This window comes from Gambusia affinis, linkage group LG10, assembly GCF_019740435.1.
Source record: "Gambusia affinis linkage group LG10, SWU_Gaff_1.0, whole genome shotgun sequence".
NCBI classification, from domain to species: domain Eukaryota; kingdom Metazoa; phylum Chordata; class Actinopteri; order Cyprinodontiformes; family Poeciliidae; genus Gambusia; species Gambusia affinis.
The window spans coordinates 23,067,790-23,093,178 of NC_057877.1; the positions used below are offsets into that span (position 1 = coordinate 23,067,790).

Sequence of the window (25,389 nt, forward strand, 5' to 3'; positions counted from 1 at the left end):
TCCATCCTAGTGAGTTTGGAGAAGTTTGGCCCAAAACTGTGGAATTCAGAGCCAAAATTATGACAGCGGCGTTAGATGTCACTTCGCCACACCGCCACGCCCACCTGCTCCATCAAAGCCTGTCGGGGCTGGAATCCCTTATAGAGCCACATGTTTCCTGTCTGTTAACATAGTTTCATGTTGATTAGTTCAAAGGTGTAATATAGGGACCGTTCCCAGTAAAACATGACACTTCCTGTTCTCAGGGGGCGTGGCCTTAGTAATGTCATCATTTGACCACAGGGTATTTTAGGTGAACCTATGATGCTCAATCACTGAAAGTTTGTTTCCTCTGAGAGTTTTAGTGTAGGAGTTATAACTGTTTAGAGTTTCGTGGCGAGTCGGTGAACTTTGACCCCTGCTATCCCCCCTTTAACATGCTCAAAAACTCACCATTTTGATAACTTTGAATCGCCCATGCCTTCTGATCAGACTCACCAAGTTTGAAGCCAATCAATCAAAATCTCTAGGAGGAGTTCGATCAAATACCAATGCTATAAATGGCCAAAATGGGGTCAAAATGTGACCTTCAATACAAAATGGCCGACTTCCTGTGATAGTTGGACTATAACAATAATTGTAAATTCTGAGCATCTTGGGGAGCTCTACAACTGTACCAAATTTCAAGTCTCTACGACGAAGTAAGTGAATAGCAAAGGGTCCTTTGAAAATTGCTAGTTGGCGCTGTTGAGCCATTTTTTTTTAGATTTTTGCATCGACCTTAAAATTCGTAAATTTTAAACAGTCTCTATGCGTCCGCCAAATTTGGTGAGTTTTTGTATATGATAAAGCCTCCAAAAAGGCAATTCATTTGGGTGGAAGAAAAATATAAATAATAATAATAATTAAAGCTGCAAGCAGCCTCGTGCGGCCCTCGCAGCAAGCGCTGCTCCGGCTCACTGGCCACCGCGGAGTTCCAGCCACCGCGGAAGCTCTCGCACCGTTTCTAGAGCCGGCACCCGCTCGCCACAGCGGGAGCTGTCGCGAACCTTCCCCGCCCGATCGCCCGGCAGACGACACACGTGGATGCGTTCGGCAGCGCTCCCCGATGACTCACAAAAAATCTGGTGCAGATCGGTCCATTTACGGCAGAGATATAGCTGATGGATTAATCTAGGGGGCGTAGTGGAGTCAAATTACATTTCAAAACATTTGAGCTCTTTAAAGGTTACCACAGGTCTTACATTTCAAGTTTGGTGCCAATCGGATCATCCATGTGTGATTTAAAGACAATCGTATGAATATGGCGAGGGTCTGATATTCGCCATTTGGCCACGCCCACACTGTTCAAACAGCATGGACAGATTTCATCACCTTATCATTGTAAGTGAGTTTGCACTGGATTAAATCCATATAAAAAACAGAGAAAAAGTAAGAAAAAAAGGTGACTTCCTGTCGGAAGTGGGTGGGGCTAATGACCTAATCATTCTATCCAGGTGCTGCAGCAGGGGCACATCTAAAAGTTGCAGGACAGCGGCCCTTGAGGACTGGAGTTTGACACCCCTGCTGTAAGAAGATGGTTGGATAAATAATTTTAATATTAAATAATATGATTTCTTCAATAGCTTCCAAATTGTGTGCCCCATTAACTCAAAATCAAGGTGAAATTGTTCTACTAGAGAGTATAGATGAAGCACATTCATCTTTATTACATTTGACCCCTTTTTTATTTAACTAATTTTATATTTAAAAAATATACTGTATATAAGAAAATTTTCATAAAATGTATTACCTCACATGATCATCACATTTGTTAGCTGTAATGTTCAATTACATAAAATTGGAGGACAGAATCTATTTCATCACATGCTCACTTCTTACATGAAACATGTTAAATACAACAAATATTTACTTTAAGTGTGACAGTTGTGACAGTTTAACCTTAGTGATGTCATCATTTGACCACATGACGATTAATCACTGAAAGTTTGGTTACTCTGAGCTCATCTACTGAAAATCACATTGAGCTTTGCCAATTCTTAATTGTAAGCTATTGTTGGTAACATCAACAATGTTTCTCCACTGGTAAGGTTGAACTGAAGAGGAGATTGTCCAAAAAATAAAAACGTGAGTAATTTGTGTGGTCCACTGCTGTGTGGAAAACTCTAAGAATTACTTTAAAGCCCCCCACCCCACCCACCGCCTCCAGGTTCTGCGTTACGGCCCTGCGTTTAATATCAAAGCTCAGCGATCCTCCTGCAGTTCCACAGCTCAGATTGCTGCACAGATTTGTGACACTTATCTCAATATTAATTATTATAGTGGCGTTAAGTTGCCATTATAATTCTTGGCAACTACGGACACGTTCATTCGTTGCTGTTTTCACTGTGTGAAACTGTGGCCACGCCCACACTGTTCAAACAGCATGGACAGATTTCATCACCTTATCATTTTAAGTGGGTTTGAAACTGTGGAATTCAGAGCCAAACGAATGACAGCGGCGTTAGAGGTCACTTCGCCACGCCGCCACGCCCACCTGCTCCATCAAAGCCGGTCGGGGCTGGAATCCAAAATACACCAGAATGTCTTCTGTGTCTGGAAAAACTTTCAAGTTGATTAGGTCAAAGGTGTAAGATAGCGACCGTTCCCAGTAAAACATGACACTTCCTGTTCTCAGGGGGCGTGGCTTGAGTGATGTCATCATTTGACCACAGGGTCTTTTAGGTCAACCCAGGATAATCAATCACTGAAAGTTTGCTTCCTCTGACAGTTTTAATGTAGGAGTTATAACTGTTTTGAGTTTCATGGCGAATAGTCAAAGTTTGACACATAGCCACGCCCACATACTTTGAAGTACGAGAATTCCTTTGATAACTTTTGACCTTTGATGCCTCAAGTGTGTGCTGAGCGATTTTGAAGTCTGTATCTGAAAAACTGTAGGAGGAGTTCGATCAAATACGAAGGCTGTAAACATCAAAAATGGGGTCAATTTTGGAACTTCATTCCAAAATGGCCGACTTCCTGTTGGGTTGAGACCATGGCTCCAAGAGACTTTTTTGTACATCAGGACAATATACAGATGTATAAGAAGTTTCGTAATTATAGGTTATAGCATGGCTCATGGCTGATCATTTTAAATATTCTAGGGGGCGCCATAAAGAACTTAGGCCACGCCCACCAAATTTTATTATGGATTCCTGTGTTGGGGTGGATAAAGATCCATCCTAGTGAGTTTGGAGAAGTTTGGCCCAAAACTGTGGAATTCAGAGCCAAACGTATGACAGCGGCGTTAGAGGTCACTTCGCCACGCCCACCTGCTCCATCAAAGCCGGTCGGGGCTGGAATCCCTTATAGAGCGACATGTTTCCTGTCTGTTAACACAGTTTCATGTTGATTAGGTCAAAGGTGTAATATAGGGACCGTTCCCAGTAAAATATGACACTTCCTGTTCTCAGGGGGCGTGGCCTTAGTGATGTCATCATTTGACCTCAGGGTATTTTAGGTGAACCCATGATGCTCAATCACTGAAAGTTTGGTTCCCCTGAGAGTTTTAGTGTAGGAGTTATAACTGTTTTGAGTTTTGTGGCGAGTCGGTGAACTTTGACCCCTGCTAACGCCCATTCAACATGCTCAAAAAGTCACCATTTTGATAACTTTTAATCGCCCATGCCTCTGATCAGACTCACCAAGTTTGAAGCCGATCAATCGAAATCCCTAGGAGGAGTTCGATCAAATACCAATGCTGTAAACGGCCAAAATGGGGTCAAAATGTGACCTTCCATCCAAAATGGCCGACTTCCTGTGATACTTGCACTATGATTATAATTATAAATTCTGAGCATCTTGGGGATCTCTACAACTGTACCAAATTTCAAGTCTCTACGACGAAGTAAGTGAATAGCAAAGGGTCCTTTGAAAATTGCTAGTTGGCGCTGTTGAGCCATTTTTTCTGCGATTTTTGCGTCGACCTTAAAATACGTAAATTTTAAACAGTCTCTATGCGTCCGCCAAATTTGGTGAGTTTTTGAATATGATAAAGCCTCCAAAAAGGCAATTCATTTGGAGGAAGAATAATAATAATAATAATAATAAACAGTATGAAAACAATAGGCCTTCGCAGCGCTTTGCTGCTCGGGCCTAATAATAAGAAACAGTACAGATACAATAGGCCTTCGCAGCGCTTTGCTGCTCGGGCCTAATAAGAAACAGTACAGATACAATAGGCCTTCGCAGCGCTTTGCTGCTCGGGCCTAATGAAAGGGATTACCTCCAGATTTATTTACTTCACCTTCAGCCAATAGTTTCTGATTGAAACTTTTTTGTGCACGATTAAATGTTCCAACAGGGCAGAGATTTCAGCACATCTCTACTTAAACACCCAAACCTTATTGAAAGCATGTGGACTATGCTTAAAGATCAGGTATTTCACATCAGAATTCCTTTTATGGTCATTGTGCACGAAGAATGCACAACTAAATTAAAGAAATAGCAACTCTCGAAGGCATGTCAAATAATTGACTAAAATAATAATAAATAAGTATATCTCAATAAATATAAAAATATAGTAGAAACACAAAGCAACTGGAATATAAAAAATTATTAATTAATTAATTATGTAATTATTAACATAATTAATGATATACAGTGAGAGCTAATCGATAACAAAACTAGTTTTACCATTTACTAAGAGGAAAATTTCAGCTTTGCTTTTTGATTTTCTTTGGATATTTTCCCAGATTGTTGTAATTCAAACTAATTAATTAATATAATTAATTACATTAAATTAGTAAATAATTTGCAAGGAATTTAAAATTTAAACGTCTGCAGTTGTGACATATATAAAAACAAGTGGTAAAATATCAAGTCAGAACTGTCAGACGTTAAATGTTTTGGCAGAAATGTGTGTTTCCTTTTATAGTCAGGAGGATCCGGTTTTTATAAATAAAAGTAGGCGTATGTACAGTATAAATTTAAGACTGTCATTTTGATAGGATTAGAAAAAAATATATAATAAATTAAAATTGCGCCTCCAGTTTTAATTTGTTTTAGTTTTATCATCAGTTTAACTGTTTTATTGAAAAGCTCCAAAAACATTAATACCAATGAGGAGTGTATGTAAACTTCTGACCACAACTCTGCTTGTAGCTATAGGTTCAGACCAACCATTTTTCTCCACAATCATCTCTTTTTATTCCCATTTGTAATCTCTTTAGTCAATCCATAATGGTGGCTAACCCTCTAATGTCTGCCACTTTCCTTTCTTCCCATTAACCTTACCATTTCATCTTATTTCATGTTTCCAGATGGTTGAATTTCCCATTAAGCGATTCTATACATACAATACAGACTAAATCCCTCTCACAATGCTCCAAGTATACCACTTTGTGCTGCCTTTACCTCACAAAGCAGCAAGTCAGCGATGTGGAAAACCATGCAGAGGGGGAACTTGGCCGTAAAGAGGGTGAGGAACCACTGGGAGGCATACATGTGTGCCTCCAGGTTCAGCTCCTGGAAGTGGGCCCAAAGGTCTGGGAGCTGTTCCTGCAGGAGCAGAATGAAAAAAGGATAAGGAAAGTCTTTTGTGAGATAAAACAGCCCTCACAGCAATATAAAGCAAAGATGCAGTGGCTTCTACTTTAAATTTCAGTGACATAACAATGAGCGTTTGCTCTGAAATGAAACCAAAATCTCTTTAAAAAAGCATTAGAGACTCTATGACCAGTACTGTACTCTAATAAAATGTTGATTTGAAATTTTTTTGAAAAGGGTCGACCATATTTCAGCAAACTTTTAAAATTTTATCAGTAAGGAGTGTTTTTTAATATTAGTAATCTGAGCAAAATTATCAATGTAATTTTTATTTACTTAAAAAAAATTGCCTGCAGAAATTCACCTTCAAGATATTCTCCAAAGATTTTGGCTGCAAAAAGTCAACTGCAGGAATTTGCCTAAGAAATAATTCCCTAAACTACCAAACACTAACATTATGTTACCATTTTAGCTAATAATAGCATATCAACAGCTGTGTGAATAGCAGGTGGTATTATCTAGCATTTTAGCTAAGGTGCCATATCTAGCACCTAACTACAGACTAATATTTTAGCCAATGTTAGCACTGCATAGAGTTAGCAGCTATTAGCAACACCACTTTTGCATTTTTATGGTTTGGTATTTATGTTTATTGAGAGTCAATTAACATGTTAGCTAAATCTAAATGGAATATAATTTAGCATAGTAGCATCTAATCCTAGCATAGTAGAAAATGTTGACTGGTCAAAGCTACCATGCTAATGTTAGCACATTAACTAAGTTGGTATTTTTGTTAATGATAGCACAAAAGCTGCTGCTAGCAGAACATTGTTATGTTACCTGACAAGCTTTACTGAGCGTTAATAAACATTTTAATCTTTTATTTTTTCCTACCATCTATTTTGCTGGTTTCTTGGTGAGTTTCTTCAACAAGAGAGGACTATTACAGTTTTCCACATTTACTTTGCATTCTAAAGGAAAAGTAAATTCTTAGTTCTATTTTAATTTAGTTCATTAACAATTTATGCTCAGATACAGTTAGAATACTGGACTGATGTTATAAAGTCTGCAAAAAGCATCCATGAGTGCTGTTTGCCACCTTTGATTATGTCCATTTAGTAATGGCCTTATTCAGTTCAACAATAATTAAGAGTTTTTTAGTGACATAACAGATTTGGTTTTCAACACACGTCTCCATATTCTTGTGACATTCAAGTATATTTAGTGACCAGAGGGAAAAGTTGACAAGCAACAGATATGTGAGAAAATGCAACTGATGCAATACCCGGTAACACTTAAAAAAAAAGTTTATATTAAACTTTGCAACAACATGTAAGACCAACATGTCCAACCCTAAAACATACATTTATAAAACTTTACTAACACTTCTAGTTAGGATTGTGTTTCCAAACATTATGTTGCATTTCATTCCACTGTGACTCGTCTTTTAAACATTTGGGGCAGTTTCACCAACCTGCATTAGTTTCTCCAGCTGATAGAACTTGCAGTGAAGATCTTCAAAGTTGTTCTTGTACAGAGCTCTGAGTCCATATTCGTACATTATTTTCACCAAGACACAGAAGGCCTGCTCCTCAGGCATCTGAAACCCCATAGATAACGTCATTAATTACACTAACAGAGACTTTGAACAACAAAATGTTCATATGATGTTATAGGCGACATTTTTACGGTCTCAACATAAATATTTATGTACAGAGGAAAGTTGGGGGCATAACTTTAAAGATTACCTATTATGCTTCCCTGTTTAGGGTAGATCTGTGGTCTATACAAAACATATTCATTAATTAATTAATTTTTTTACACAAAATCATTCTTAGAAAATGAGATTTTAGTCTGCTTAGCTTTGCTTATTTTGAAGTCCTTTCAGAACAAGCTGCTTTAGTGCCTCTTGTCACTTTAAACTGAACTAAACTGCTGCTGGCCACGTCCCCAATTTACACTGGCAAATTGGCTGCAAACAGATGCGCAGTTATACAACCTTAAATCTTTGAAGAGAAAACGTAGAGCCTCCTGCACAATCAACAAGAATGCAGCAAGTTGTTTCTGGATGGTAAGTTGACAGCAAAACACTTGTCTCTTCCAGCAGGCATTGTACAGTGCATGCAGAGGTAAAGCCAGCTGGCCAAAACAAGCTGGAGTTCAGCTGGGGTTGCTAGGTAACGGGCTGGGCTTTGCTGGGGTTGCTAGGTGATTTGTGGCATTATGTTCCAGAGGTTCATTTTCAAGAAACCAAAAAACATTTGCTTATCGCCTGGACACTTTTTAGAAGCAGTCTAAACCCAAATAGAAGTACAGAAATGTGCAAAATGTCCATTTTTGCCTTAAGCAATTTTATTCTGAATAACTTCTCTTCATGCTTCTGTTTGTTTGGGTACATAGTTATAAAGCTTATGAGAGAAAATGTAACACTGGGTCTTTGTGGGTATTAATGGCTCCACACAAACACACACAGAGAGGGAGGAGATATTTAATCAGAGAGACAGTGTGTGTTTGGTGCTGAATGCACCTCTGCAGGTAAAGTTGAACCCAATAAATATTCCAGACACCTTGTCTATATACAGCCAGTCAGCCTCCTTCTTTTACAGTGGCGTCCCTATTATTCTTTCTTCCTTTACCGCCTCTTCCTCCTCCACACCAATTCCTTCTGTCTCTTCATTTAATCTCAGATCCCTTCTTCATGACTCTCCTTCCTCATCCATCCTGACATCTCCCCTCTGTCTCTCTGCTCTTTAACCTCCTCTGCCCTTGGTATTTGGACTTTAATCAAACTTCCTCCAGTCTCTCCTCCTTTTGGGATTTCCTCCATCATGTGTCACCTCTTCTATCTCTCCTCCATCTGTCTTCGCAGATTTTCTCACAAAATTTCCTCTAGTTAAAATTTGTGTAATGGAAATAGGAAATAATAGTCACCCCATGTGAAATATAACACTACATATACTGTGTCAGTGTCTTTGATTTCTACCATTTTTAAATGTAGTTATAAATGTTTAGTTTTAGGCAAAACTAATGACATTCATTTATGAGCTTGATTTTATTCATAATTGTTGTTTTGTCTTTGTCTCTTTTTTGGGTGTCAATAAATTTTCATTGTTGGAATAAAGTGACAAATAATATTCTTATTAAATTAGTCGCAATATAAGTAGCTCAAAGAAACATCAAAAAGAAAGAATAAATAAAATAACATCAACATAAAGATGCTTACAAACTAGAAATGAACATAAAAGATATTTAAGTGACAGAAATGCAGGTGTTCAGATTTACAAAGAACTGCGTTCTTACAAGAAATATCTCTCGCAATTTTTTACATTTCTGTCCGTTTTCTAACGTGGACATTAGATGCCGCAAAACCCCTAACACTAAAAAACACATAGTGCAAATTTATAAGTAGGTAAATTAAAACAACATAGCAGAGAAAATAAGTAAGGATGTAAAGTGATCATTTTCTCTCAACTTAGATTCAGACATATGTTGCATGCTTCAAAAGTTTAACATTTAAATCTGCACAAAACCAGTGAAGTGAAACATGTAAAAAATGTTTAGAGAGGCTGAAAACATTACACATACATGACAGAGTATATATCTATAGATAGATAGATAGCTGAATCTCTCTCTCTCCCGTCATTCATTTTTAAATAAAATGTAACAGGCAAAGTTATGAGGCCACATTTCTGACTTCATTAATCATTAAGCTAATGAATGGGGATTTAATGAGTGTCAAGTTTACTCACATGAAGAAGAAGAACGGCAGCCAGGAAAGACTGACCCTGACAGTAACCAATTTCCTCATCATAGACAGAATAAGCCTGCAAAAGAATAAAAAAGTTCAGGTGAGTTCATGTTTATCCCCAACAAACATGAAGTCAATGGTATTTTTAAGGTTAGTTGCACCCGATGGATAACCCAACGTTACTAGAGTGCAGGCTTTTTAGAATGAGAGACAAGTTGCAGATGTTAGCTGGGTGAATTCTTTGGTTCTTTGTTTTATACCCAAAAGCAGGACTGAATGATGAAATCTGTACTGTTATTTTTTTTAAATTAGAAAAATTAAATTACTTAGGAACAAAGGAGGGAAGCGCTGAGATGGTTTTAAGCAAAATAATGTGGGACTAAACTATTTTATCCAAAAATGTCAAAATTTGCACAGAAACATAAATATAGAACCATAAATAATCTATTTAAACTGTTATGAATTAGTTACAATTGATTAGCAAAGCTAAAATGAAAAATAGATGTTTTTGTATTCTGCAGGTATCTCCTTTTGTAGAATGATCTATGTGCTCAAGACATTTACCACCCTTCTTCAGCAAAAATCTGAGGATCAGCAGCCATTCACATCTAGACTAATCGATCTTAAAAGCTTTGTGCCTCGCTACTCCTCCGGTGTATCGCTGTAGTATAACTGTTGTAGTCAGAACATCAGTGCCAACAGAGTACATCTCCTGAGAGACAGCTTCTCCGTAACACTTCAGTTTTACCAGAGGAGTTTCCTCAGAGGAACACCTCTCAGTCTCGTTTTTCCTTCTGTGTTCGTGTCAACCTTGTTCAATGTCACTTTCTACAAGCCTTCGATTTTCTGTACGTAAAGCTGAGCCTCCACTCTGCTAACATGGCACAGACGTTCTGCAGCTAATTAAACAGATTTTTTAAAAAGATGGCTGAAGCACTTTAGAGTGTATAAACTCTGAAAACAGGATTGGATTTTAGCCTACACTGCCTTTATTCAACCGCTGTAAAGGCATCATATAGACCGCCCTTGCATTTCACCAAGTGACACAGAGTGTAACTACAGTGTGCAACCTTGGGTTTGTGCCCGTTTGTCAAATAAATCAATGCAGTAAACTGCGGTAAAGGGGAGCGCTTATAAATGAGCCACAGACTAAAAAGTCTCAGAAAAGAAGAACCGTGATCTAAAATTCAGGCAAATCTGTTCCCTGTGTTTTTGTTAGATGGATCTGTGCTTCAATGACCCTAAATGACTCCTGGGAACATTTTCAGATGGATAAAACTTCAGTGTTTTTAGTGGCATTTCACAGTAAACTAACAAAAACGAAGGAATAACTGTCAAGTGAAATAAAGAAACACAGTTTGCAATGTTTTTATATAAATAATCAGAAAAGTGTGGCATGTACACATATATTCAGATTCACTGTGTGAATCCCTTGCAGAAGCATCTTTTGCTGCAATTTTGATTAATGCTCTCATTACGTTTCCTGTTAGTTTAGGTAAACAGTGATGTTTTGGTAGATTTGCAGCTGTGCCAAACTGTTTCCATTTAAATATCAATGAGACAATGAACTCTGCTTTAAAAGACTTTCTTGACCTACCTTCTTGGTTTTTAAGAAGCTTCATTTATCAATCAATCAATCAATCAAATTTTTTCTGTATAGCACATTTTAGCAGCAAGGCATTTCAAAGTGCTTTACATCAAATCAAACTCAAAAACACAATGCAACATAGAATCAACAATAAAAACACAACATCAGGTCAGATTCCGTCAATAAATTTGTAATTGATTACGTTTCAAATACAACTCTAAACAAATGGGTTTTTAGTTGAGATTTAAAGGAAGTCATTGTTTCAGCTGTTTTACAGTTTTCTGGAAGTTTGTTCCAGATTTTTGGTGCATAGATGCTAAATGCTGCTTCTCCTCGTTTGGTTCTGGTTCTGGGGATGCAGAGCAGACCAGAACCAGAAGACCTGAGAGTTCTGGAAGGTTGATACAACAGCAGCAGATCTTTAATGTATTGTGGTGCTAAACCATTCAGTGATTTATAAACTAACAACAGTATTTTAAACTCTATTCTTTGAGCTACAGGGAGCCAGTGGAGAGACTTTAAAACTGGTGTTATGTGCTCTATCGTCCTGGTTTTAGTGAGAACTCCAGCAGCAGCATTCTGGATCAGCTGCAGCTGTTTGATTGATTTGTTGGACAGACCTGTGAAGACGCCGTTACAATAATCAATACGACTGAAGATAAACGGATGGATGAGTTTCTCTAGATCTGGCTGAGACATTAGTCCTTTAATCCTGGAAATGTTCTTCAGGTGATAGAAGGCCGACTTTATGATATTTAATAATCATTTGAGGCCTTCACAGAGCACCTGCAATTAGATTAATAAGAAAAAACTGACTGTACTCTATTTAATACTGTTTTCCTTCCAACTATGCACAACCTTGTCTTGGTTTGTCACATAAAATCCATTCAACCTTGTTGTAGTACAACAACAAAATGTGAAAAGGTTAAATGAAATTGAATCAACACACCCAGAACATTAGCTGCTGAGTTGATGCTCACTCTTTTCCATGGAAAGTGACTGTAAGTTAAACGATGGGCAGAAAGAAACGCGCAGACAGGAACAGTCCCACTGCTGCTGTGCTCAGCTAATTTTGGTATTTTGATGTGGAGGTAATGGAGAAGTCTTGTGGCGCTGTCTGCGGTGTAATCTACAAGCTGACATGCTTGATGGAGTGTGGCGTTCACACGTCCCCAACTCGGCTGGGAGAAGAGCACGCTGACAGATGGATGGGGGAGGTCCTGGTGGGTGAAATCTAAATTTGTTGGCCCGGGCAGATAATGGACTCAGAGGGGTGGATTATTGCAAAAAAAACCGCCTAGTTTCTCAACTGTGGAGAAGACAGATTTTTCTATTCTTAGACGTAAAGCAAGTAACTGTAGAAATGTTTGCTGATTCAAATGTCTTATTAATCCTCATGTAAAGTTCTGTAAGGATCTGTGGGGCTTTATTTCTTAAAACTTCAGCAATACCATTCTTAAAGTTCTCAAGTACTGGGATACAAAGTAAAAGGAGAACAGTGTTTGAAACTCCAACATGTTTTTTAGTTGGTTTGTATGATAGAACAAAATACATTGTATAATTGTGAAGTGGAAGGGGAATAATGTGTAGTTTTCACCATTTATAAAAATAAAAAGTATGTCATGGATATGTAATAAAGCTGGGTGATGCTGCTTAAAAATTTAATCTCAGATTTTTTTATACCAGATCCGATTTTCAATTTTAATTGATTAATTTTTTTGTTGCTCGCTGCCCTTTCTAAAAAAAATAAATACAAATGACAGAAACTATTTTCAAAAAGTGTTTTTTAATTCAATCATCCCTTCTCTACGGAGTATTAGGACCAAGCTACGAGATTATTTGTTTAACTATGAGAATATAGTCATAATAACTTGGGGTAATTCTATTTAGACATATAAATCTCTGGAAATCATTGTTGTTTCTAAATGAATATAAACTTTTCTTTGCATTATTTGAGGTCTGAAAGCACCGTATCTGTTTTGTTATTTTGACCATTTCTCATTTTCTGCAAATAAATGCAAAATTTTTGCTTGGAATATCAGAGACATGTTGTCAGTAGTTCATAGAATGAACAATGTACAGCTTACTCACCTATAAAAATAAAATCAGAGAAAATTATCATTTTGTAATGGTCTGTTAATTTTTTCCAGAGCTGTATATTCTGCTGCCTGCAGTAGCAGGGTCTAGAAAAGTGCAAAATATGACAGAAAGATTTAGTTTTTCAATAAAAATAAAAAAGAGCAGAAGGTTTTATTTTCCAGCTTATTGCTGATGGAGAAAATCTTGTCTCTGTTTCTGAAACAAAGGATTTTAGAGACGCACCAAGTCAGCAGGTGACCTTCCCCAGAGAATAAAGGTTGGGAACGAAGCACTTCAGGCGGGAAACGGAAGAAGTTATAAAGACGAGAACGAACTTTGTCCTGGATCCTCCATGCCTGCAAAGCCTGAAGATCCAACCAACCTTAACAGCTGAAAATCTACATGGATTTGCATACAAATGAAGGCTGGCACGACTCTGACCTAGTTGGGACCAGAGTGGATGTTAAACCTTCCTGACAGGTCCTCCTACAGCACTGACCAAACATGCTTTGTTTCTACTGGGCAACAAAAACACAAACAGCGAAAGTTACAGTTCACCACATTAGACGAAACTCGCTACTGGAAAACAACAGTTCATGGATAACAAGCTCCTTTCTTTGTCATTTCAGCTTTTGGTTTAAATGAATATGAAGACCCTATCAATTGAAAGCTAAACACACTTAAATAATAGATGACGGAATTTAATGTTTTTTGAAGGTAAGTTTTGTTTAGAAAAACTTGATAAACCATCTTATTTATGGTTTTGGTTGTGCTTGGTTTTCATTACGTTTTATTTATTCTTTTTATTTTGATATTTGAATATTTTTCCAGTTTCAATGTGGAGCATTCAAGTTTCAATTCAATTCAAGTTTATTCGTCTCTGAGAGGATGAACTTACATTACATATTGTTGCAATAATTTCTGGGAAAATTTATTATCCTGCAAAATTTGTGTATAGTGACAATCTTATTAGGTATTAATTAGGAACTTCTATACTGAACTAGTTTTACAACTTGTGATTTAATAATATTCAAATTACTTGAGGATTAAAAAGTTTCCACTTGCTGATGAATAAACGCTCAACTGAATACAGATCTAACAGAAACATTTTAAGTTTGTAAACTATGGCAAATTTCACAAAAAATCTTATTTCATATTGCAGAATAATGCAGAAAATATTATTCATTTATTATGTCATTTAAAATGCTGAATGGTAATGCAGTTGTAACTGTTCTCAATTACTTTATAGAGACTTTTTAATGAGAGAAAAACAACTGTGACCGCTTCATTTTAGGCAGGATACTAAACTCCTGGTTTATTGGGTTCTTAAAAATTAAAGCAGGTTTTTTTCTTTTTTCTCTACACAGAATCATCTCACTGTAAAGATATTAATTTGGATGTTTGGTTTATATATTTACGTCAGGGAGAGCATGATATAATTCATCCTGCAGCTCTTATTTCTACATGTGACAAAAATGGTAGATATTTAGTGCAGCAACCTGACTGACTGGAGCAGCGGGGAGATAATGAAGTTTGTGACAGAAGAGCTGGAAATATATCCAGGATGTGCAGAACAGTTTATAAAAGCAGCACTGTGGTTAAAAGAAGCACAGAGGCAGGGAGCAGAACTCACTTTGACACATTTCTATGGTGCTGACCTTGATTCTGTCTGAAAAAAAAAAGCGTATCTTCATAGAAAATTGCCTCAGCATGAGAAAACGCAGGTGACCTTCTAGTTATAGAAGTGTCTTTCTTTATTTAGTTTTGCAGAATTACATAAAAATGGAAGCAGATTTACAAAACCGTGACATAACTTTTAAAATTTGGAGGAGGGCAGCAATTACTTTACCTAGCTGATGAGTCTTAGCATGTTAGCATGTCAGAAGCAACCATTAGGCCATCCATTAAATTCTAAATAAGGTGGGTGGGGATTCAGAGTCTGCTCGTCTTCTATTGGTCAGCTTCTAGATCCAAAGTTGCTAATTTTGACAGGATTAGCCCTCCAATAGGAGAGAAGATGACTCCGCCCATTTGTCGTTTGTAACTGTGCATCTTACAAAGAGTTGGAACGAAAAACAAAATATGAGAAAAAATTCTCTAAATAATCGGACAAGGTAGAAAAATCAATGTAGGCAGAAAAGTGACAATAAAAATAATAAAAAATTTGCCAAGTAAAAACAGAATATGGAAAAAAAGAATAAATAAATGAATAAAAAAGAAACTAATTGACAAAAGATAATATGAAATGAATACAGTTGAAAATGATAAGTTCTTATTTTTTGGATGCAATATTTGGCACATTACATTCTTTATAAAACTATGTATTTATTAACCTGATTAATATTTTAGTTAATATTCATAATATTAATAAATAATATAAATAAAAAAATTATTATTAATATTATTTGTTGCCAATTTTGGCAGGATCAGCCCTCCATACTTGTTGGACAGATTGACACAAATGTATCAGTAAAGACAAAAACAATGTAAATGATAAACTATAAGCTAAAAATTATCACTAAACTTGATGAGACTTGGAGAATGTGAGGGTAAAAAAAATGCTTTGCATTATATTGACAGGCAAATTTATGATATTTGATAATTAGTAACTCCTACAAACATAGAAACTTAACATTATCAAAAATATTCCCTTAAGGAAAGGTGAGCTAAACAAATGATATAGTCAAAAATGTTCTTTTCTGATAAACAATATATAGAAGCCAACAGGTAATATTGTTGTTAACTAACTGCATGTTTTTTTCACAGCCTCCCTGTTAGGAACTGGCCTCACCTTGCAGATCTTGTAGAGTGAATCTTGTCCATCTCCATCAGATTCTTTGAAGTAGTCGTGTGCTGGAAAAGTGCGATGGATGTCACGGGTGATGACGCTCTCCTGCGCCGAGTCCTGCAACACAGAGGGTAAATATACTTTAGACAAAACCAACAGAGCTTAAAGTTTTTAAAGTTTTGATTTGGCAAGAATTGGCTATACAAAAAACATTTGCAACATTCAGGTCACTTTCAGTCCAGTTTTTTTTCCACAATACGATGAAATATAAACTGAATTGTTACAGTTTTATGTGCTGCAATGTTTGACCTCATCTTCTGGTACTCTGCTGATAATCCTCTCGCGTGTACATTGATGCAAGCTGTTGTACAATCTCTACAAAACATCTATCTTTTAATGCCATTTTTCAGTTGTTTTTTTTTACTCTATTCAAACTTATAAGTTTGCATACAACTTTACTATGTCACTATACATTAGAGGGACTTAGGAGCATCCAAATGATAACGTCAAGGTTTTGTAAACTTCTGATTTAAGTTAATTCACAATATTTGAATCTTATAGCAACACCTCAAACACCATGACATCATGAATGTACAAAGAAATCAGCCAAGGTACCAAGACCTTCTCCAGTTTGGTACAAAAGATTTTTATCAAATACTGAAAAATGTATGTAAACATCTGACTTTGAAGAAATTTTTAAACTAAAGTCTCTAAGATTGCTCTCATTAGTTTGGCAATTAGGACATAGAAATTATTTATCTACCTTAAACAGGTAAATTGATGTCAGACAGAAATGTTTTATTTTATACATATTCATTCTCCAGCCTCCTAAATGGTACTGAGAATTACAAGTGTATGGCCTTATAAGAGTAAGAAAAAGCTGGCTGAGTCATAAAAGACTCTATTTGTTCGATCTTTACTGTCAGTTTAAAAAAAGTCTCTAAAATATATGGTTTCATTTAAAAATAGATCTTTTTCATCATAACTGACTGTACAGAGTTTGAAAAATACAAAGTCAAAATCTGAGAAAAGTTACCCCACTGCATGAGTTCATAGCTTCATAAGCATATAAAACCACTGGTAACACAACTGTGCACACATCATCTGTCCAACTGCTAATACCACTGTTTTTGATTGGCATAATTTCTGTAATTTAATTAAATTTTTTATGTTTAAGATTCAGAGTCTTTCCATGTATCCGCCATACTCCAACTAAAGGATTTAAAGCTGCTGGCACAGCTGTGTGTTCTGCTTTAATGAGATTTGTAGTGAGGAGGTGGCACTTTGTTCTGTATATTATGTGTTGGAAATGGAAGAACATTATATCACAGCCAAAATAAAAAAATTAAAAAAAGAATAAAGTACAACTATGCCAGGTTTTTTTTAGTTATTGTCACAATCAGATGGTAAAAATAATTTTCAAGATTTGGAGGATCTAAATTTCAACTTTGCAAATTTTTCTATAACAGGGTTAAATTTATGACAAGAAAAACTATTTAAGTGAAAATTTATAAACAACTGTAGAGTTTATAAAAATATTCAAACCATAAAGGGAAAAATATTTAGAGGTATTTCACCTTCTTTGAAATAAAGATCAAGTTGCTGCCTTATGTTGGCATCATGTGCAGCCCTCAGAAACAATTTGTTGCAGATTTAATTATTTTCTTTCCAAAACATGGGAATTCTCCAGAGCTTTTTAAAATATTGACAGGGGAGTGAATACTTTTGAGAGTGATTCTATGCTGTGATCCATAAATAAGGATAATGATGCAACTTTGTTAGATTAACTAACATGCAGCTCATTTTTACTTTCTTACCTTTGCTTAACTATTCCATCATTTATTACGGCCGTATTACCATGGCAACATTTGCAATACCATCCAGAATTTGTTTGACAGTTAAAGTTGTAAACACTTTGATTTAATAAAGCATGCATGCCTCTGCTAATTAACAGCCTCATTACTCAAAAAATGCCAAAAAATAAAAAATTAGGAGAGGACGTCCTCTAGCTCGCTAATCCCTTTCCTCTTTCATCCCTTCCTCCTCCTCTCTGCAATTTCTGTCAGCATGGTCTTTTGTAGTGTTCAGTCCCCGGCCTTTTGTTACTTTTTCTTGCTTATCGGCTGCTTTTTCCACTTCCACTCTCCTCTATTTTCTACTTCATGTCCCACAGTGCCTTTGCCTCAGCTGCTTCGAGTATTTTTTTCCCTTTCAGCTTGTATCTGTCCTCTTTCAGCATCCATGTGTCCTAAACGTTTGCTGCATCGCCTCTTATTTTCCAGGCAGACAGCAAGTACGCAATGCTTTCCAAGTTCTCTTTTATTATAAACTAACAAGGTTCTTCTTTCAGAGCGATGTCCCACATATGTTATGCACTAAATGAAACCTTGATGAGATGCAAACTGAGGATTAGAAATGGGGAATAGCAAATGTAAGCTACAGAATTAACTTGGGAAAAACTATAGCTGTTACTCTCACATCCTTCAAAGTTATTTTTGCAGTATATCAGAAAAGAAAAAATGCACCTTTCCTCTTTCATTGTGCTCTATTTGAATATTTATTGTATTGCAACTCACTTAGTCAGGGTACCTTGCAAAAATATTATGATTTCTACAACTTTTCCACATTTTGTCACCCTGTAGGCATAAACCTCTATGTATTTAAACGTTATTTGATGTGTTAAGTTGTTAATATATTCTACAGATACAAATCTGTGTGGCATGCACTTACAATCTTCTCCATACGTTCTAGTTATGAAGAACCACATTTTGCTGCAATTACAGCTGAAAATCTTTTGGGGTTTGTCTCAAACAGGTATGCACATTAAGAGACAGACGGTGTTATTACTGACGAAATACAACAAAGTTCTCATAAACATTTAGTTTCTGTTTAATTTCATAGTAAATAGGAACATATCTACCCTTTTTAGCTAAATGCAAACTTTGGTCAATTCCAAATCTAACTAATTTAAATAATTTACTAAACCTGGCTCAATACAGCATGGAGTTTCAAAGAAAGAGTGACCTAAATCCTGCTTTTATTGCTGAGAATGGGCAAAGGTTTTTAAAATATTTTTTTTCGATCAAGCCGAAATAATTTGTAAACTTCATGACTTTCTTTTAATTAAGCAGAAGCACAAAACTCTTTTTACACTTTGGATCTCCAAAGATTTACACATCCTTTCATTGAAACTCTGTATATATTTCATGGTTAATTTAGTTTTGAAAGAAAAAATACTCAACATAATTTTCCATGATTTTTGTTTTATAACATGTTTTTTTTTTTTGGCCCACGAGTAACTTGTGACTTGATAATTTTGGCCCATGTGACAAAAAGTTTGGACACCCCTGAGGTAAACCACAGATCATACCAGAGACAACAGACCAGTTGACCACATTCTGTCGATATCCATGACTTATTCATGGAGTAAACACCACACGACAATATATTCCTGTCTCAACATTCAGGTCTTTTTTTCTCCAGCTTATGCTTTGTTCTTTTTGTCATTCATTGTAAAACAAAAACAGTTTTAATGTCCAGTCAAGGGGATCTGATGACAGAAAAGAGAAGAGTCACTAATTGTCCTGCTGCAGTACATCAGGAACAAGCGAGCGGCTGCTGAAGTGAGGCGTCTGCTTTCGGCGCGCCGCTGTCTGAGGTGCTGGTGTGCTTCAGCCCCAAGGTGTCCTAAGGAAACCGCTGCCTCATTAGTTGCATCACTGCATTACACTGCCACAGCTTAGCTCCACCACGGTAAATAACAAAACAGAATTAATCAATTCTAGTTTTTGCATCATATAACCTAACAGCATTAGCACATCCCAAAATAGGCTCCATGGTTTTGGGCCACTTTTCCCAGCACTGAAAAGTAAAATATATTAGTTTATTAGTTGAGTTAATGAGGACAGAGCTACTTGTTTCTCCCAGTGCTACATTAATGGCCATCAAACCCTTACCGTCCATCCAGACCGATAGACTTAACAAGCAGCTGAGTGACCAGGCTGGGAAATGCTAAGGTCCCATTATTCACTATAATTGAATAACATGCCAATAGGTTTAAATGGGTCACTAAAAATATATTATTAGAGGATCATAAGTAATATTGCAAATGCACAGGTGCACCTCAATGAATCAAAATGAGCATGATTAATTTGATTCAAAAATCAATGTACTTCAGAGGTGACCTACTCACTGTGCTTCCTTGAGCAGGTTTCCACAGGTCTATGGTCTATACAAAACAGTCCCTCACATTTTTTGCACAAATCACTTTTAGATAATGAGATTTTAGTCTGCTCAGTTCTGCCTGCTACCTGTTGGCCACACCCCCTAACTCAACATGTACACTTGCACGTTAAAATGGCTGCAAATATATGCACAATTATACAACTGTGCAGATTTGAAAAGCAGAAGTAAAGCCTCCTGCACAACCAAGAAGAATGCAGAAAGTGGTTTATGGATGGTAAGTCCACAACCAAACACTCATCTTTTCCAGCAGCCATTTTACATCACGTACAGTGGTAAAACCAGCCGACCAAACGTGCTGAATCTCAGCTTGTGTTGCTAGGCAACGTGGAAGTGCTTGCTGATTTGTGGTGTTACACTCAAGAGGTTTTTGAAACAGCTCATTTTCCAGACGCCAAAAACCCGATGGCTTTTTTTTTCTTTTTAAGAAGCTCCAGAGAAGTACAAAAACATGTAAAATGTTAATTTTGCATAAGAAGTCTCCTTTAAGCAGATTTCTAACAAACTGGGAGTTGGAATAATGAAGCAATTTGTTTTGGTATTTCCATATCATGGCCTACACTCTGTTTCTTTTAAGCTTTAAACAGGTACAGGAGAAGTTAATGATAGAATGATAAAATACAAAACAGAAACTACTTTCAAACACAAAAAAGAATATTCACTTAAAATGATTGTGCAGAGTAGCTGAGGCCTTGGAGAAATCACAGAAGGTACAGAGTATGGTACTTTCAGGTCATCTTTTATAAAAAGCAAACTGATAGCTATGTTACTGAGCATCAACACCATCAGTGTCACCGTCAACCAGAGGCTCTTTCACTGAAATATCTAACCTGATCTGACAGAAATAAAATAAACAAAAGGCTGACAGAGTGATCCGGGAGGCTGCTAACAATTGTTTGCTGCTAGACGGGACTAACAGCAGGACAGCCGATCTCTAGATCTGATTAGAGGGGAGAGGAAGCGCCATGCTGGAATAAAAGACGAGGCTATTCTTAAATGTAAGTGATCTTCCAGAAGCCCCAAAGTGTGGACAACAGTGTGAGCAGCTACTGAAATTTACACTGTCATTACCTTAAATATACAATTGGATCATTGTTGGTCAGCTAAGAAGAACATTTGTTAAATAGTTAATTTTATATTTTAAAAACGGAAGATCTTTAAAGAACACTTATGATTGAACTTTTCATTTACAGTCATTTGAATATGTGTTTTCCTGACAAAATAGGAACGATCAGTTATTACAGCTAGAAATTATTGATCAGGTTCAAAGTCTAGGTGTGATGATGGACCTCACCATTCAGAAACGAATAAAGACAGTAACAAAGACAGTTTTCTATCATCCGAGTACATTTCCAGGATTAAAGGACTCATCCGTTTATCTTTAGTCACACTGATCACTGCAACAGTATCTTCACAGGTCTGTCTAAAAAAAAAATAAAATCGACCAGACAGCTGCAGCTGATCCAGAACGTTGCTGCTGGCATTCAGGAAGGGAGAGCACATCACCTCAGTTTTAAAAAGAAAACACTTTAAAATCACTAAATGTCTTGGCACTAAAATACAATAAAGATCTGTTATCTGGAACAGGAATAATCATTTATTAAGCTTGTAGGGTAGAAGGTGCTGTTATTATAGTAATGGTCCACCAAACTGCTCTGGATGTTACTCAAATAACAAATTTTAACTTTAAAAACAGTGAGAGTGTTACACCTTATCAATGTTTGCACAGATACATAGTCAGGCATCAAAACATACATGGCAGCCATTCTTTATGTGAAGCAGCAGCAACAAAACAAGCATTAATTAACTATTGCTCACACCTCAATGCAAAAACAAAAATTAATAATCCCTTATAACAGACCGACATGCACATAAAAATTACCTTTTCAACCACACAAAAATGAGCAAACACTCAAGGATGATATTGGTAATATAAAGAAATGAAAAAAGGAAAGGCAGGGTGTTCACATCAGCATTTTCAACAATCAGCCTGAATTAATCACACAGTCAATTTGAGTCTGCATTTTAAAATATTGTGTGTACCTGCCAAATGTATCCCTTCATGGCTTTTAAAGTGACTGATTGAAGGTAAAAGCCATGAATAAAGAGAGACAAATGAAGGCAGATAAACAGAGGAAGAGAGACTCTGAAAGAGAAGCTGAGAAAGAAAGATAAAAGAGGGCAGTGAGTTATCTACACAGAGAGGAACAAGAGGTTTTCTCTAATTGTAGCCTGGGGGCTTGTTGGGCAGACAGTCCATTACTAAGATCTTGCCAACAGGTTACCTACTTAGCACATGGGTTTAAAAATAAAAACTGCTGATGTGTCCTAAGCTGCAACTCCACCTCTGACAGCATTTCATTAAAGTGCAAGTTTAGGATCTGCAGAGACAAAGTTTCACCATGCAGAGGAAACACTGGGGACTGCAAACAAATGCTTTACATGCAGAAGAACTTTAGTGTTTTTATTTTTAAAACTGAGTGTTGCCCCCCCATTTAATGCCCTGTTAGTTACTAATTCAAACAAATTTTCTGTATTTAATTAAATTAATGAATGTTCTTATTTTCACTGTAATGGAAACATCACAACAAAACTTGAAACATCCAAGAATGCTTTCATCAGACTTACAGAGAAACATTTCCTCAAAAACACAAGAATGACATTTTTTAAAGCTTTTCAAAGATTTTGTACAAAAGAATAAACTGTATACAGAAAAGCAAAGACATGTTGAAAAGTGTTGCCAATGATAATCAGGCCTTCATGTAGCAACGAGTCCCATAAACGTTAAGTAGGGAGTGGAGATGGCAACAAATCTGTTATGTTCACTAAGCAAATCTGATTTATTCGCAGCAGTTTGAATGACCCAACCCCAACATTTTCTTTACCCCCAAATATCTAATATCATCCATATGTGGTATCAAATCGAACTCGTCTCCAATAGTTTTCAAAGTTGCATCATAATTCTGCACCAGAAGAAGCTAGACGTGCTAAATCCGGATAATAATAATTCTGGAAATTATGAAATTATAAAAAAGAAGCCCGTCAGTGAATTGTTAGCATCCATTGTTACTTCTGTACATATTCTTCTGCGCATCACTTTGTGGCGTAAACCAGACATACAGAAGTCTGATTGCAATCACATCATACATTCTGGTATGATCAACTGTGCAACATAACTAAATAAATGAATAAACTTTTTTCAGAGCAAAAGAAATCCTTAAATAGAGAGGGGATAAACTTGGTGTGTGATCAAAATATTTTCCTGCTACCATCCGAAATGAGAAAGAAGAAGAGATATACAAAGTGTCTAAAAAAAATCAGGCTTTAAAACCTTTTGGAAGGCATACTGAAAGCACGTTAAATAAAAATGATATAATGTTGACGCACTAAAGGACATGGATGCTATCATGACACCATCTCTTTGCAGACACACCTGGCTCCAATAAAACCTCGTCGCTGCTGCTCATTTCTGTGGGTTGCAGTGAGATAATGTATTGGTGTGATATTCAGAGGACACAGCATGATAATTAAAAACTGGCCCCCCCAGAGACCTCTGTCCTTGGTCACAGGCGAGGAAGTTTCTGTAGGCTTCCCTGGAGGGTTAGCAGTGGGTGGTGCTGGTGTGGGAACAGCTGGCAGATTGCACATTCGTCTGTCTTGGTATCGCTGCAGTGGCATTTTAATTGTCTTGTTGCTTTTGCATTTCAAAAAAGGCAGGTTGGGATTGCAGACACAATACTCAGACGGAAACTTAAAGGGCAAATTTCTCATTTTGCTTGCAGTGAAATCAGCGATAAGCAACCAGGAGGAAACATGACAGTGAATTAAAGGACTTTGATATGATGCTTATGCAGTTATGATTCAAGTATTTTTGCTAAACTTTCCAAAGATTAGATAGGCAGTGTTGAAGAATTAGTCACATATTGTTCATTTCAATAAAATAATAAACTGATTTAATAGAAGAAAACATCAACACTAAGAGCTCACTTATTAAAGTGATTCAAATTTCTATATAAACAAATAAAATATGACGCATACACATTTTGATGTCCCCTTTTTGAAATGTTACAACCACAAACTTATTATTATGCCATTATCAATTTATTATTTAAAAATGGTCTAAAATAACAATCTTACTGTTCATCGCAATAATTACTGGGACAGTTAAAATTTTTATTTGCTATATTTAGCCTTTATTTTACCAGGTAAGGAGATTGAGAACAAATTCTCATTTGTTAAAGTTGACCATTATTATTTGTTGTAAGTGCTAAGTAAAAGTTATTTTTGCTTTATTTATTTTATATGATTTTTTTTTTTATTCTTTGTTCCGTTGTTATGCTGTACCTCCAAATACGTTGTACTTGTACAACATACTTGGACATTGTACTTAAGTTACTCCAACATATTTAAGCAGCCTCTGTTCTTCGTTTGCAGGTCAGTTTGTTTGAGTTCAGTTATAGTTCAGTTGAGTTGGGCACTAATCTGTGTTATTTATACTTTTATTTATAATTATTTACCAAACTCTTTAGGGTGTATTTCTAGTGAGATGTTGTTCTATAAAGAACTGGTTCCAGGAGGCTAAACACATACGATGTCATACTTTTCAGATTTTTACTTCAAGTGAAATTATGGAAAATGTACATCTTTCTCTTCCACTTAATAAGTATGCCCTACTTTGTGTTTTCTGTTACATAAAATCCCACTGAAGTTTGTGATTAAAACAACAAAGTGTAATCAATTTGAAGGGGTACAATTATTTGAGCAGAACAGAAGGATGCGACTCAGCGGGATGCTAAAATTAAAAGTAATAACCAAAATGCAAAGAGTGGGGTATTATTATTTTAGAACATTCTGTCCCTTTCCTCTGCTCTTACTCAGACAAAATTTAGTGCAGAAAATAGAAGAGATGGCCTCCTCAAACACAAACAGAGACTCGTGTACAAAGAGAGGTCAGTGGATAAAGTGCAGCCGCCCTGCAGGTAGCTGACATATTCTCTGTGTTGTGCTTTTTACTGGAGGATAGGAGTTGCATCTCTGTTATGTGATGGCGGAGGGGCATGAGAAAAGTGAAGGGGAGGGTCAGAAACATCGTCCTGCAGAGAACACAAAAAAAATCCTGTTTGTTTTTAACTGTTGGAATTATGGTGCCTGCAAGTGTCTGAATCTTTTTATTGTTTGTCTGAAATACAAAACCTTTCCTGAACCAACGTGCAGACAGCTGCACACACCAGCTCATGGCTGCAGACTTTCTTCTCATATAGAGTTGAAACCAGAAGTTTACATACACCAAATGTCTGAATATAAATTAGACCAAACTTCTCAAAAATTATTTCTATTTGCTAAATGCAACAATAATGAGAGAAAGAATATCAGCTATAAGAAATTAATTTATTAAAGTCTTCAAGATCGGAAGTTTACAGAGAGAGTTATTACTAT

General features: G+C 36.4%; 1 protein-coding gene across 2 annotated transcripts in view; it reads right to left on the reverse strand.

Moving 5' to 3' along the window:
- The window catches only part of rabgap1l (RAB GTPase activating protein 1-like), a 161,418-nt gene that overhangs the window by 75,637 nt on the left and 60,392 nt on the right, over nucleotides 1-25,389 (reverse strand). For both annotated transcript variants that reach the window (XM_044130479.1, XM_044130480.1), the window contains exons 14-17: nucleotides 15,715-15,828; nucleotides 9,258-9,332; nucleotides 6,983-7,108; nucleotides 5,377-5,520 (exon numbers count right to left, since the gene is read on the reverse strand). In XM_044130479.1, the coding sequence (XP_043986414.1) occupies nucleotides 5,377-5,520; nucleotides 6,983-7,108; nucleotides 9,258-9,332; nucleotides 15,715-15,828 (459 nt within the window). The remainder of the gene's footprint in view (nucleotides 1-5,376; nucleotides 5,521-6,982; nucleotides 7,109-9,257; nucleotides 9,333-15,714; nucleotides 15,829-25,389) is intronic.